Source organism: Sapajus apella, unplaced genomic scaffold (genome assembly GCF_009761245.1).
Source record: "Sapajus apella isolate SASKATOON/1434 unplaced genomic scaffold, GSC_monkey_1.0 scaffold22, whole genome shotgun sequence".
Taxonomy (NCBI): domain Eukaryota; kingdom Metazoa; phylum Chordata; class Mammalia; order Primates; family Cebidae; genus Sapajus; species Sapajus apella.
Genome location: NW_022436962.1, coordinates 28,520,381 through 28,534,983, shown reverse-complemented (window position 1 = coordinate 28,534,983; position 14,603 = coordinate 28,520,381). Strand labels below are relative to the sequence as shown.

The following is a 14,603-nucleotide window of genomic DNA, read 5'->3' as shown; positions in this document are numbered from 1 at the left end:
AACACACTGGCAGTGAGTGCTGGGGCTTGAAAGGGGTAGGATCCCCTGCCCAGTAATGTTGGCTGATGTTCCTTCTCCCTTTTTTGCTGATAGTAAGGGAAAAAGGTTCTGGAAAATGATCCAGTCTACAGGAGACAGTCTACAAAGGTCCACAGAAGCAAGGGGGGTTTCAGACATTACCCAAGCCTTCTTAGTTCCAGGACTATGCTTTTTCTTAAAATAATTCTGAGAATTAAGTGCAAAAATATGCGAATGTCACATGTGCTGTGTGCAGTTATAAATAAATGTGATATGTAAAGGTGTGTTTATACATCTACCAATTGCACTGCAAAACCATCCCCAGCTCATAGACCAACCAGTCTTCCAAAATACTACTGTGATGCACTTAAAATCTGCAACTTTGCAGGAAGGTGATCTCAATGTACCTTTGAATTTACAGAATTGTGAACAAGAACACAAACCGTTCATATAGGATTTTAGCCTTTTTTAAATGCTAAAAAGTTCCCCATTATTTGCTTTGTTTAATAAGTATACTCAAAACTTTATTAAAAACATTTTTCAAAACTAGTTTCATAAAGCTAGGCACATCAGCAAGCCTCCATCGAGGGGTGGAAAATGAATTGTATATCTTTAAACCGCAGAAGTTAAAAGGCTTTTTTTTTGTTGTTAGCTAACAATGGAAACTTTTTTTTTAAGTGTTTCCCTCCCTCGTCTTGCCAAGCAATAGAAAAAAAAAAAAGAAGAAAAGAAAAACTTGTTCCGCTGAGTTCAACCCCAGACAGGCTCACAACTTCCTTCCTGCTTTCCTCCCCCAAGCCTCCGCCTTTCTCCCTCCTCCCTCCTCCCCCCCCCCCAACTTTTCTTTCTTTCTTTTTTTTTTAATCGTACATTGAACAAACACTGAAGTTGCCCGGAGCAGACACTGACAGGGGCAGTATCTCCGCGGCCGAAAAGGGCGTGCAGGGCCGGCTTGGCGTCTACACTGCCGGGATCGCCGGGCCCCTGAACCGAAGAGCTCTCCCCACTCTTTCGCACTCTTTTTTGTCTTCCATAGCTTGTGAGAAAATCATTTCTGAGCATTTTTACTTTTAAAGCCATCTCTTCTCTACGAGGTCTGCGCCTCTGGGTATGTAGTCTACACAGGACCTGGAATCTGAGAAATTGCAGGTAAGTTTGGCGGCCTTTTAATGGCTCTTGCCTTGGAACAACCCTCTTTGCCCTCACTTTCTGCTCTGGAGCGAAACTCGGCGTTCCTGGTTCCGAAACAGGGCAAAGGGGTGGGCTGGGGAGGCAGGGAAGGGGGTTTGATTTTGGAGGGTGACATGGAGTGGCGGCGGGGAGAGAGTAGGGAGAGACGAGGTCCCCGCATTTCTCCAACCCGCCTTCCGGGCCGCTCACTCTGCGCCGCCTACTCCTGCGCGCTCCAAAAGTCCCCAGGCTGGGGTCTCGGGGAGGCTCTGCAGGCGCCGGGCGAGGTTGCCCGGGATGCGGAGAAACCCTGCACTCCGCGGCGCTGCCCTGGGTGTTACAGCGCGGGCTCCAGGTCCGTTTGCAGAGCCCGAGGCTCTGTGCACCCAGGGCTGCTGCCTGGCTGCAGCCATGCACGCCCCTAAGTTCCTCTGAGTGGGCGCGGGTCCGGGAACCCTCAGAGGCAGCCGCGTCCTCGGCACCAGAGCGCGCGGAGAGCGGACTCGCTCCGCGCGCGTATACACACACGCGTGCACACACACTCACACTCTCACACACCCCTCCCTAGGGGACGACGGCAGGGGGGCATTGAGTACTGGTTCCGGTACAGGGGACGTGTAGAAGAACATCGGCCCCCGGCGCGCGCAGGCGCGCCCACACTCACAAAACACTTGACTAGGGATAAGCGACACGACCAGTGCTGAGAAATGCTTCGGCTGCTGCCCCGCCGCCCGCCTAGGCCTTCGTAGGCCAAGAGACACAGCCCCAAGGCCAGGGTCAGGAAGGTAAACGGCAGGCACGCAGGCGCTCTCCCAGATCCGGGCGCTGGCAGCGGTTCGGGGAAGGCAGGTCCAGCTCAGGTTCCCTCCGAGTCGGTCTCTGATGCCCCGAAAGGGTGGAGCAGGGAGACCCTGAAGCCCAGGGCGAGGGCTGCTGGGTTGCCCTGGATAGCCAATGTTTGCTCAGGCAGGGAAGACCCGGAGAGACGGTGGCGGGGGTGTCCTCAGCCCGGGAGAGCTGGGAGTCAGCCGTGCCCCGCACACAGCATACTTAGGAACCAAGGAGTTGGACCTCACTGCTCGCTGGTCCGCGTGACTCCGGAGACGAATGTTAGGATTGGGATTTGAAGGGACCTCAAAGCGCATCGCAGCCTGGGGCGGGATAGGGGGCGGGGAAGCACACCCGAAACCGCTCTGGCGACCCAGGCAGCCGGGGCATGCCCTCGCCGAGCCTTGCCGTCTCGGTAGGTGAGATGCCGGTGGCGCCGGGTCCCGGACAGATTGGATCCCCAGGGCTCCCTCTGGGATCTACAGGCGATCGCCAACCCCTCAGCAACCCTCGAGAGTCCTGACTTTTCTCCTTGTATCTCCACAGCCGCACAGTTGTTTATGGAGATTTGGGCAAGGGCTGAGCCCTCTGTCGTGCCCCCAGCCTGCCGCCCAGGCCATGCCGCCCCATCTGCGCGCGAAGCCGCGGCTGCCGGGCCTCCGGGGCTGAGCCGGGAGCGCCGGGAGGAGGAGGCGCCGGCGGCGGAGCAGGAGCTGGAGCCGCGGCAGCGGGCAGCGCGGCGGACCCAGTACTATGGCTGTGTACTGCTATGCGCTCAATAGCCTAGTGATCATGAATAGCGCCAACGAGGTGAAGAGCGGCGGCGGCCCCGAGCCCAGCGGTAGCGAGACGCCTCCGCCCCCGGGGAGGGCCGTGCTAAGCCCCAGCAGCGTTTTCAGCCCCAGGAGAGGCGCCTCTTTCCTCTTCCCCCCAGCCGAGTCGCTGTCGCCCGAGGAGCCCCGGAGCCCCGGGGGCTGGCGGAGCGGCCGGCGCAGGCTGAATAGTAGCAGCGGCAGCAGCGGCAGCAGCAGCAGCAGCAGCATGGGCAGCCCAAGTTGGGTTGGTCGCCTGCGAGGGGACCGGCAGCAGGTGGTGCCCGCCGGTAGCCTCTCCCCGCCAGGGCCGGAGGAGGCCAAGAGGAAGCTGCGGATCCTGCAGCGCGAGTTGCAGAACGTGCAGGTGAACCAGAAAGTGGGCATGTTTGAGGCGCACATTCAGGCGCAGAGCTCCGAAATTCAAGCGCCCCGCAGCCCGCGTTTGGGCAGGGCTCGCTCGCCCTCCCCGTGTCCGTTCCGCAGCAGCAGCCAGCCCCCTGGAAGGGTCCTTGTTCAGGGCTCCCGGAGCGAGGAACGGAGGACAAAGTCCTGGGGGGAGCAATGCCCAGAGACTTCAGGAGCCAACTCCGGGAGGAAAGGAGGGCCCAGCCTATGCCCCGTGCAGGTGAAGGAAGGAATGCCACCTCTTCCTGGCCGGGCTGCCCCTGCAGGATCAGAGGCCCGGGGTCCATCCGCTTTTGTGAGGATGGAGAAGGGCGTCCCTGCTAGTCCCTGCTGTGGCTCACCCACTGCTATGGAAATTGACAAAAGGGTCTCTCCTCCCCCGGGAACTCGTAGCTGCCTAGCTCCCTCGCTGGGGCTGGCCGGAGCTAGCTTAACCGTGGCCACAGAAGTGGCAGCGAGAGCTACATCCACTGGGCCACACCGTCCACAGGATCTTGCCCTCACTGAGCCGTCTGAGAGAGCCCGTGAGCTTGAGGATCCGCAGCCCCGAGAGGCCCTGGTGGAGAGGCAGGGGCAGTTTCTGGGCAGTGAGACAAGCCCAGCCTCAGAAAGGGGCGGGCCCCAAGTTGGAGAACCCCCTGGGAAGACGGGGAAAGAAAATCTACCCTGTGGCTTGCCGGGCTGTAGGGCGCCTGAAGTGGGCGAAAGGCCAGAGGAGACGACTGTCAGCGTGCAAAGCGCAGAGTCCTCTGATGCCCTGAGCTGGTCCAGGCCGCCCAAAGCCCTGGCCTCCGTGGGCCCTGAAGAGGCCCTAAGTGGGGCCCCCGTGGGTGGGGGGCGTTGGCAGCTCTCCGACAGAGTAGAGGGAGGGTCCCCAACTATGGGCTTGCTTGGGGGCAGCCCCTCGGCACAGCCGGGGATCCGAGAGGTGCAGGCGGGAATTCCTTCTGGCAGAATGCTGGAGGCTTTGCCCTGTTGGGAAACTGTGAAAGATCTGAAAGAACCTCAGTGCCTTCTTGGGGACAGGGTGGGTATGCAGCCTGGGAGCTCCAGGGTTTGGCAGGGCACCATGGAGGAAGCCGGTTTGGCTTGGACGCGTGGCACAGGGGTGCAATCAGAGGGGACTTGGGAAAGCCAGCGGCAGGACAGAGATGCCCACCCAAGTCCCGAGCTGCTGCCCCCGGATCAGGGCAAGCCTTTCCTGAGAGAGACCTGCAGCCCCAGCAACATACCTGCCGTCATCATTACAGACATGGGCACCCAGGAGGACGGGGGCTTGGAGGAGATGCAGGGAAGCCCTCGCGGCACCCTGCCCCTGAGGAAACTGTCCTCTTCCTCGGCCTCCTCCACGGGCTTCTCCTCATCCTATGAAGACTCAGAGGAGGACATCTCCAGTGACCCTGAGCGCACCCTGGACCCCAACTCAGCCTTCCTGCATACCCTGGACCAGCAGAAACCTAGAGTGGTAAGTCTTGCTCTGAGATTTGCCCAGAACTCATGCTGATTTCAGCAAACTTGATGCCCCATGCATCCCCTTTTTCTTCCTTTCTACAGAGTTATCAAAACTCAGACCAGGGTCCTGGGATAGTCACAGCGAATAATTATGTCCAGGTGTGTTTGCTGAGGTGGAAGCAGAGGCGGTGACCATGCTCTTTGTAGCTTGGACAGTGACTCAGAGTCACTTCTACTGTTTCCATGCACATCTTAAAAAACATGTTTTAAAGGTATTTCCTATAGGTCACCATGCTTCTTGTGAAGATAATATTCCTAAGTGTCACCAAAAACTTCTGGACTAATCCTTAAAGATAGTGAACCAAGCTACTGAGTGTAGCTTTTGTCTGATCAGGTGAAACACTTTGTGATTCATTCAGGCCAAGGAAAATTGACAAGGTTATCATGAAATTAAGTTAGCCTCCACTAATAAGCCAGGAATATGAGGGATGTGAATCTATGACAGGACCCTGAAACCTGTAGATGTGGTTGTGGCCAGTCAACTGGGTGAGGAATCACCGAGCCTCAGTAAGTTAAGCCAGGCCACTGCAATATTTGTGTGGTCAGCGTAACCAAGGTGCAGTTTGATGTATGAATTAAAGTGAAAACCATACTTTGAGCTAAGCAGATGGTTTCTTCAGTATCATAGGCACCTGGGTGGTATCTCCGGGGTAGACACCTCCTAATGGATGTGCATGTCAGCTGGTACAGGTTGACATTTTGGGTATGTTTTTCCATGCCTCTGGTTTGGTTCATCACACTGACATCTTGTTCTGGTTATGGCAGTCGACAGGAGTTTATTTCTAGTAGATGGTTAATCAAAGTTGTAGGCTATTTTTGCTCTTAGGAGGATCAGAGTACCTTACGGAAGACATAGGAGTTGAAGCTAGCACTTCTAAAAAGGTCTGGACTTTGCCTTAGCTTTTCCAGAGAGCATGGGGAATTTCCTAGTTCGGTGTGCTAGGGGTGGTTGTGCTACGTTGGGGGAAACTCTGCATTTATTGTAGTAGGTAGCCTCTGATTTCATCTTGAATATCAAATACTCCATTGTACCTCAGTAACTTTCTACACCACGACTGAGAGCTTTATGTTTCTATTCTGCATTCTTCACTAAGGTATTTTGGACCACAAAACATACTCCTCTCTGATTCCCGATTCACAAATCACAGTCTGGATTTTTGAAGACCAGGCATTCCTTTTCATGAAACTCTGCTTTCTGCTGATGATGTGGAGGCAAATGTGTATGCAAAGTCGCCCAATCAGTCTAGCATTTTGTGGCTAGGGCACAGGCCCTGGGCATTATGCACCTGCTGTCAGGCATAGGCATACCACCTTTAGAGGGGGAAACAGTCCACCTGGAAGGGAATGGTGGTCAAGGGCAGGTGAGACATGCTGCTTTCCGAAGGCATGGCCCAGAATTCTCTGTCTTCCTGCTCAGCAGCTGGAGGCCTGCTGAATAAGAGATGGTCCCCCGTCCCACTCTTCCCAGTTGCTTTTGAGCTCCTGAAGCATAGCTGGCACAGCCAAAGTCACTTTAACTTGTTCCCTGATTATCTATTCACCCTTTCTAGTGGTAGATTAGCAACTTCTATTGGCTGGTTGTCAAAACAGTTTGTGTCCCAATGTTTGAGAAGGGCTCTTGTCTAGAAGAGCATTAACAAGATCAATAAGGACAGGTGATTTTTTTTTTTCATTTCCCAGAAGGATGCCAGTTGAGAAACCAAAGGGTTAAGTGGTGTTTTAAAGTTAGTGAACATATCTAGAGGTAGAAATGAGGCCAGCCTGTTGTCCAGTCTACTTCTCACCTTTAAACAGATTTTCAGACACCTGCAGAGCAGAGCCAGGAAAAAATCCTCTCCGTGCTTTGCTCTCTGAATCACATGAGACTGGTGGGAAATAAGTGGGGTGTGTGTGTGTGTGTTTGTGTGTGTGTGTGTATGTGTGTGTGTGTGTGTGTGTTTAGGGGGTAAGGATGGGTAGCCAACTGGAATTTATGGGATCCTAGGGACTTTTGAGCTTTGGTTGAGTGCTTGTATGATAAAGTTTTCTTCTTGTACAGATTATTATGCTGGAGACTTATCTATGACGCCCAAATATCAGCTCACTGGGTCAAAAATCACTTGATTACCTGCGATTGATATTTTGTCTACAGAAGGCCAGACATCTTGATAGAGTGAGCCTTTTGGCTGGGCTTTTCTGTGTTTGATAGATTAAAGCCCAGCCAGCTCTGTCTGAGGTTCTACCACCCTGATACAGCATTCTCTTTTCTGGACTTTGCTGCGTCCATCCAGCTACGGCACGATGCTACAGCTCCACACCCTCACGCCTGCTCATACTTGCTTACACTCGCCCTCACACATGCTGACACTCACCCTCACATGCTCACACAGGCTCCCACTTTCTCATCCTCCCTCACACACAGGTCTGAAATGGCATGTTCAGTATTCCGGCGACATAACCAACCCCTGGCCCTCAGACCCACACCAAACACTGAGAATTTTTTTGTGTCCTACCTTCCCACAGACTTCAATATTTCAGGCCTCCTGTAGCTCTCGCTGTCTTCCTCCTTGCTGTGGAATGAGTGTATATTGTATATGGTGTGGTGTGCAGGCAGTGGGTGACAGCGTATCTGCTTAGTGGGGATCAGACACTTGAAATTTGCCCGGAAGTAGTTGCTTACACACCCAGTGTGCAGTGGCTTAAATTCAGGCACATTCATGCTAACTGTTCTCTGAGATCTGAACAAAATCAAATTGCACTGAGCAAGGATAGTGCAATTTGTTCTTTTCAACAGCTAAAAATTAACTAGCAGTTGTTTGCTTCCCTATATAATTCAGTTTAAGAGAATCTGGACTATTGAGACACCAGGGTTAAAGTGTATTAAGATATGAAAGTATCTTACTTTAAAAATATATTTTTATTATTTCAAAATTGTACTATTGATTATATGTATTAAAAAAAAAAAGAAGGCCAGGCGAGGTGGCACATGCCTGTAATCCCAGCACTTTGGGAGGCTGCGATGGGTAGATCACTTAAGGTCAGGAGTTTGAGACCAGCCTGGCCAACATGGTGAAACCCCATCTCTACTAAAAATACCATAATTACTCTGCATGGTGGCAGGCACCTGTAATCCCAGCTACTTGGGAGGCTGAGGCAGGAGGATTGCTTGAGCCCAGGGGGTGGAGGTTGCAGTGAGCGAGATTGCACCGTTGCACTCCAGACTGGGCAACAGAGTGAGACTCCGTCTCAAAAGAAAACAAAAAACAGGCCGGGCGCGGTGGCTCACGCCTGTAATCCCAGCACTTTGGGAGGCTGAGGCGGGTGGATCACGAGGTCAAGAGATCGAGACCATCCTGGTCAACACGGTGAAACCTCGTCTCTACTAAAAATACAAAAAATTAGCTGGGCATGGTGGCGCGTGCCTGTAATCCCAGTTACTCAGGAGGCTGAGGCAGGAGAATTGCCTGAACCCAGGAGGCGGAGGTTGCGGTGAGCCGAGATCACGCCATTGCACTCCAGCCTGGGTAACAAGAGCGAAACTCCGTCTCAAAAAAAAAAAAAAAAAAAACAAAACAAAAACAAAACACTGGCCTAATTACCTGGGGGATGTATAAAGAACTGTAATACAAAACCCTTGGCTTCAGCGTCCTATTCTTTAAGGGCCACTGGCATTTTGTTACCTTAGCTTTTTTTGTTTTTGATATTGACTAGTTTTGTTGTCTTTTTTTTTTAAGTGAAAAACTAACTCATACACAAAGTAAAAAATCCAAACAGTTTAACGTGGTTTTATGTGGTTTTGAAAAGTGTGTAAAAATTCTAGTTTGAGGTAAAGCAAACTAAAACTTGAAAGCCTTAGAGGGGCACTTTAAAAAATGCATCTGTTGGTGAATACCTTTAATTGGAAAATTATTTTCTAGATGAGAATGTTGAAAGCTCAGATTTGTGGAGTTATGAGCTCAGGTTGCAGATGCTGTTTTCTGAAGATGGGGTACCCTTCTTCTCTGTCAGGTACATGGAGAGGATCTTTTTGGCAAGGCCTCAGCAGCTTTGAGATCTGGCCCCGAGTCATTTATGTTGGGTTCTGGGTATGACTCTGATCTGTTTGGGGATGAGGAAACCAACACTCAGAAAGTCAAAGGGACCCAAGGACATACTTAATGGGCTCTGCTTCTCTAGCTTAGTTTTCTCCTCTGGAAATGTGGGTATTGCACGAGGATTATCTCATGGGGTCATCTAGTTCTAACGGTTTGTGACTACGTAATTGAAGACATCTGATTCAAAACCTAGCGTTTGCATTAGGCTATTGGGAAATGTGACAAGATTTCTTTGGTGTGGGTATCCGGCACCGAGGCCAAAACTGGGCACCTTTTACTTTTTTTGTGATTTTGCTTGAGACCAATTAATTGATCTGCCTCTCTTCTATCTCTTTGCCATAAGAATGGCTCTTTGAAAAACCATCATCAGAATAAATCATCAGTACAATACCCAAGATTATCATTAATAATTAGACTGGTGCTAGAGACTCCTGGTAGAATGTCAGAACATTAACCTGAACAGTAAAGGATTCATTCTGTTTAAAAGCAGAAAGCAAGGCTCTGTACCCCCTCAGTTACTGAAGTCTAGAAATTAAGGCCTTGCCCACACAGAGCCAAAACATCACTTCAAAGACCTTGTCTTATCAAAGATAAAAGTACTCAGCCAGTTTAAAACCTTTCAAGTAAAGATCAGGTATACAGAAAAAGAGAGATTGATTCTAAGCATTGTTACTTATCATGCAAATGCTTAGACTTTGCAAAACACACAGCTCAAGATTTACCCGCTTTTAGGCACTACAGGAAAACATTAAATCAGTCAGTTAGTGTTTTTAGAGAAATATGTTTCAGGTGTTACGTAAGTCATGTTCAGAATTTGTGTTTTTAAGTGCTGAATCGCTACAGAGTCACTTTTCTGATTTTGTTGGCACATACCTGCTAAATGCAGTTACAGATTAAATTAGTACTGGTTAGTTTATTTATATTCCTAGGAGTATTGATAACATTGTTTAGGCTTATTTTATTTTGTCAGGTTTCCATCTAGTTATCTAAAGGTAGAATTTTAAGGTATTTAATGGAAAGAATTTTATATCTTATCAGAAAAAAACTCTGCAGACTTTGGATAATCAGAGGTGATTCAGAATTAACCTAGGAACTCTTCTAAAGCGTGTTGTGGTAGCAGCATCCGTGTGGAGGGTTCTATGGATTTTGGTGGGAAAGGAGAGCTTGGGTTCATAGGTTTATGCACATGGTACTCTCAACTCCTGACAAGAAGGCCTTGCCGTGAATTTTCTTTTCTTCACTAGGTAGAATTGGCATTGTGAAGGATGTATTTTTCAGCAATCAGGGGAGCTCATTGTTAACAAAAATCACACCAAACCCAACTATGAACTCTGTGGTAACAGGAGAAAAGTGGAGTGGCAGCTGCCTGTTTGGGATTTGGTATGACCAGTTCTCCTAAGACGGTTGCCCTTCCTGTGTTAACTTATCGAACCAAGTGATGATGGTGCTACAGGCAGTCCCAAACAACATGGAGCAGAAACAATCAGCATCTTTTTCAGACCCATGGGTCCAGTCCGTCTGAGCGTGGAGGGCCACATTGGTGATCTGGAAGAATCTGCTGGTCCTGGCCCCATGACCTTGTAGTCAAATTTGACTTGGTGAAGTTCTGCCAGCCAGCTCTTCATTTTCTCACTGGGCCCCCTTCATTCACCCCAACTTCCTGGTGAAGACAGCAGCCTGGATCCATTTTTCCAGGAGTAAACTATTATTTTAAATACAGTTCAAGTCTCCGTGGTTGAAAGACACCATAAATATATATGGTCTCATTAGGAAGTTAGGTCTCTGTGCTTGCTATTTAAAAATAACAAAAACTAGGCTGGGTGCAGTGGCTCACACCTGTAATCTCAGCACTTTGGGAGGCTGAGGTGGGTGGATTACCTGAGGTCAGGAGTTTGAAACCAGCCTGGCCAACATGGTGAAACCTCGTCTACTAAAAATACTAAATCTACTAAAAATACAAAAATTAGCCAGGCATGGTGGCATGAACCTGTAATCTCAGCTACTTGGGAGGCTGAGACAGGAGAATTACTTGAACCCAGGAGGTGGAGGTTGCAGTAAGCCGAGATCGTCCCACTGCACTCCAGCCTGGGCAATAGAGCAAGACTTTGTCTCAAAAAAACAAAAACTTTTCGATAGCTTCCATAATTAACAGTATTGAAATCTGGGTCCAGGACAGGCTTTAGAGCTCATTTCCTTTAATATCCACATTTTACAAAGGAGGAAAGCAAGCCTGGAAAATAGTCAATACTGTCACAGGACCCATGCTTAGATCCTTCTTTCCACCTAACAGACTTCCTCAATGGGTAAGAGCTTTACTCACCTTTGCAGATCCACCTTGGCTTTGAACACAGTACACGCTTTTAAAGCATTTGTTAAAGGAATGAGTGAATGAATGAAGGAGAGAAAAAATCCTTGCTGCATTATCTACCTGTAAAAGAAATGCAGAACCATCTGGAAAGTGAAGAAGGAAGAAAGGGAATCAAGCCCTGGGAATGCAAGTTTGTTGCTTATCCCTGTGACTTTGCTGCCACAGGGATAAGGGTGCTAGGCTTGGTTTTAGGAGACTTGGGTGAAATTCCAGTCTACACATGACCAGCAAGCGCTCTGAAAAATAGGAAGAGTAGGTGTGACCTCATGGAGTGGTGAACGTTCAATGAGATAACGTTTGTAAAGGTGCCTGGCACTGCACTTAGCACACAGTAGGGGTATAGTAAATAGTAGTTTCCTTTTGTTCAGTGGCAGGGTAGGGATTACTTTAAGGCTTAGACTCAAAGAGATAGGAGTGAATCGCTTGATCAGCAGAAGTGCACTGTGTACACCAGCCTCAAGGGACAAGGTCAACCATGACACATGTTTGCAAAGTGTTTGTGCAGGGAAGACCACTCTGATGTTTCTTACTTAAAGGCAGAACCTTCCAACTCTGTCTGATAAGGAATGACTTGTGACAAGCCAGCAGTCAGGCTTTTGACTAACTTGTCTAGTGTGTTTCTCAACAATTCCATTAAGAATTCACTGTTAGAAATCTGATCTGTTCTCCTCTGTTGAGCTTTACTCGGGCATTTTATTGATTTGATTTCACTTAATTAAGGAAACCCAATCAACAAAATATGTCTGTTCAGGCCACTAGTCAATACAGCATGTTTTATATCCTGAGATTTTTACTTCTATTTTGCCCCACACCAGCAGGTTAAGTTGTATAAGTAACCAAAAAGTAGGAGCTATAGACAATAAGGCAGCAGAACGAATCTCTGAAATTCATATTTATGTATGATTTCATTTGCAGTGGGGAAGGATATGTTTTTATTTCCCCATCTTTGAATAAAGAAAAAAACATCTCACACAATCTGGGGTGGTGGTGGTGAATTTTCAGCTAAGGAGAATCCTCCCTCGTGAAGCTCACTGTTACCCTGTTAATCTTGTATTTTACTTTTGTGGTAAGATTCTTGGTGGAAAGGGAAAATGAAGTGATATAGCATGTCAAACATAGGCATCAAGATTGTTTCCGTTGACCTGGTGACCAAGATTAGGATTTGCCTACCCAGAGATGATGTTATGTATTAATGATGCAGGATAAGGGCCGGGCCTTGGCCAAGGAGAACTCTTTTAAAGGGGTGGGCCATCAGCTCACATTTATAAAGTTGGTCTCAGAACATTGAGCGGGGAGGGTGCAAATGAGGTGCTTTTACCTCTGGCTTTTGGGGCAATGACAGTTTTCTTTCTTGACCCTTCTAAAGGGTTCTCTTCATTCTGTCCCCCTCCCTGCCCCCATCCATTAAATCATTATGAATACACTGATTTTACAGTTTTCCAAGAAGACATCATAGCACATTTTATATTACCAGTGCTTGATATTTTCATGCACTAAGGGGAGCGTTCAGCTGCTTTGGGCGGATTTGGTTCCCTGGTGACTGACCATCTACCCAGCTCAATCTGCAATCTCTCTTGGTATGCTGCGAGTTGGTGGGACCTGGGCAATTACAGAGGAGGTCACTGCACCCCAGGCAGTTCCCAGCAAGTGTTTTTTCCAGTTTCACTGACATTCTTTCCAGGCTCAACTCAATTTGTTTTCATCTTCTCTATGGCAATTGATGAATGACTATGTAACTCAGCAGGATCTCCTGTGAAGAGCTTCTTCCCCAGTTGAATAGGAGCTGGTGTTTGTCTAAGCCTCTGCTTATGCATGAGGTATAATGTTTTTCTTCTTACACGTTAGCTATCTGAATGGCAGATTTGATAAAATATACCTCATAACCTTATGGGGAAAGGATGCCAGCTGGTATAGAGAGGAACTTGGGAGTATCACTTCTGTAATCCTTATCTAACCTGAATCTATTAGCAGGAAACTGAGAAGGCCTGTGTATGACAATGAGATAAACAGTTTTAATCTCTTAACAATGTCAATTGGAAAATCTAACTGCCTGCCAGTAGCTTAAGACATGGTTAAGAGATTTTGTTGGGGACAAATAATTCTGAGACCCAGATTGCTGAGCCAAGGGCAGGAAAATTGGTTGCTATGTGTTACAGCTGGGAATTGAGAAGGTCACTGTTTGAGAAACTACTAAAGAATCCTTACAGATTAAAAATTTGCTGCCAGTGTAGGGGACATTTTGAATGTGTTTTAGTTGATATTTTAGCCTATATGAGGCTGCTGAAACCATTTTCTCTTTTTCCTTTAAAAAAAAAAAAAAAACTTTACTTATTTATTTAATTTGAGACAGAGTCTCACTCTGTCGCCCAGGCTGGAGTGCAGTTGTCTGATCACGGCTCACGGGAGCCTCGATCTCTCTAGCTCAAGAGATCCTCCCACCTCAACCTCTTGAGTAGCTGGGACTACAGGGTCATACCAACACACCCGACTACTTTTTTATTTTTTAGTAGAGACATGTCTTACTACGTTGCCCATGCTGGTCGTGAATACCTGAGCTTAAGCGATGCTTCTGCCTTGGCTTGGCAAAGTGTTGGGATTACAGCTGCGAGCCACTGAGCCTGGCCTTTTTCTTAACGTTTCTCCTCCATCATCACAGTCCTCACGACATTAAACACTCATTAATATTGACCATCTGGGTAACTGCAAGTAATTTCATAGACTCAAGGCCTCCTCTGAGACTTTTATTGTGCTTTACAAGGGCAACCTGCTTGAAAGACTTGTCACTCTCAGATTCAGCACTTGACCTCATTGGGTCTCTTTGGACTTTGGTATCCCCAGTCTGTAAAATGGGTTGATAGTCTTCCTACCTCATGGGGTCTTTGTGAGTCCAAATGAGACAGTGTATACAGAGTCATTTGAGGAGAATGAATTATTTCCTGCCTAAAAGAGCTTTTAATTATAAGTACGATGACTTTGCTTTTTAAGTTTTTCCAAAAAGAGGATGGACAAGGACAGGCACTCACTCATGAAGAGTGTTCTGACCTTGTGGCTTAAAGAGAAATCTATAAGGACTACGTCAAAAAGAATCTTTGTGTCCACGGCAGAGCCAGTTCTGAGGTGGACGGAGCAGTGCAGGTCGGGCTGGGGTGAGCAGACGTTCTGGATAACGCCCCAGTTTCACTTCAGCTGCCGCGCTGCCTCCTCCCACCTACGTGACTGTCTCGGCCATCGTGGGCTGTGGACGTAGCCTTCTCCGGCTGTGGTTTGCCCACTCGTCAGTGGGCATGCAGATGTGACCGAAACCAGGGAAGGCTGGAGCGAGCAAAGGGCAGCCCTCAAAGCAGGGTCTGATGCTCCCGGAACAGAGCCACCAGCGCTGAATCACGGCAGGGAGACTGCACTGCACTCTAGTCT

At 48.5% G+C, this 14,603-nt stretch overlaps 1 protein-coding gene across 3 annotated transcripts in view; it reads left to right on the top strand.

Annotated features, from left to right (window-relative positions):
* The first annotated feature begins 1,034 nt into the window (after positions 1-1,034).
* Positions 1,035-14,603, top strand: part of ITPKB (inositol-trisphosphate 3-kinase B) — a 104,790-nt gene continuing 91,221 nt past the window's right edge. The window contains exons 1-2 of one of the 3 annotated variants that reach the window (XM_032289454.1): positions 1,035-1,167; positions 2,563-4,701. In XM_032289454.1, coding sequence (XP_032145345.1) covers positions 2,770-4,701 — 1,932 coding nt within the window. In that variant the 5' untranslated portion in view covers positions 1,035-1,167; positions 2,563-2,769. Of the gene's footprint in view, positions 1,168-1,734; positions 1,974-2,562; positions 4,702-14,603 lie in introns of those variants that run through there. The other 2 variants (XM_032289456.1, XM_032289455.1) reach the window with 2 other exon arrangements.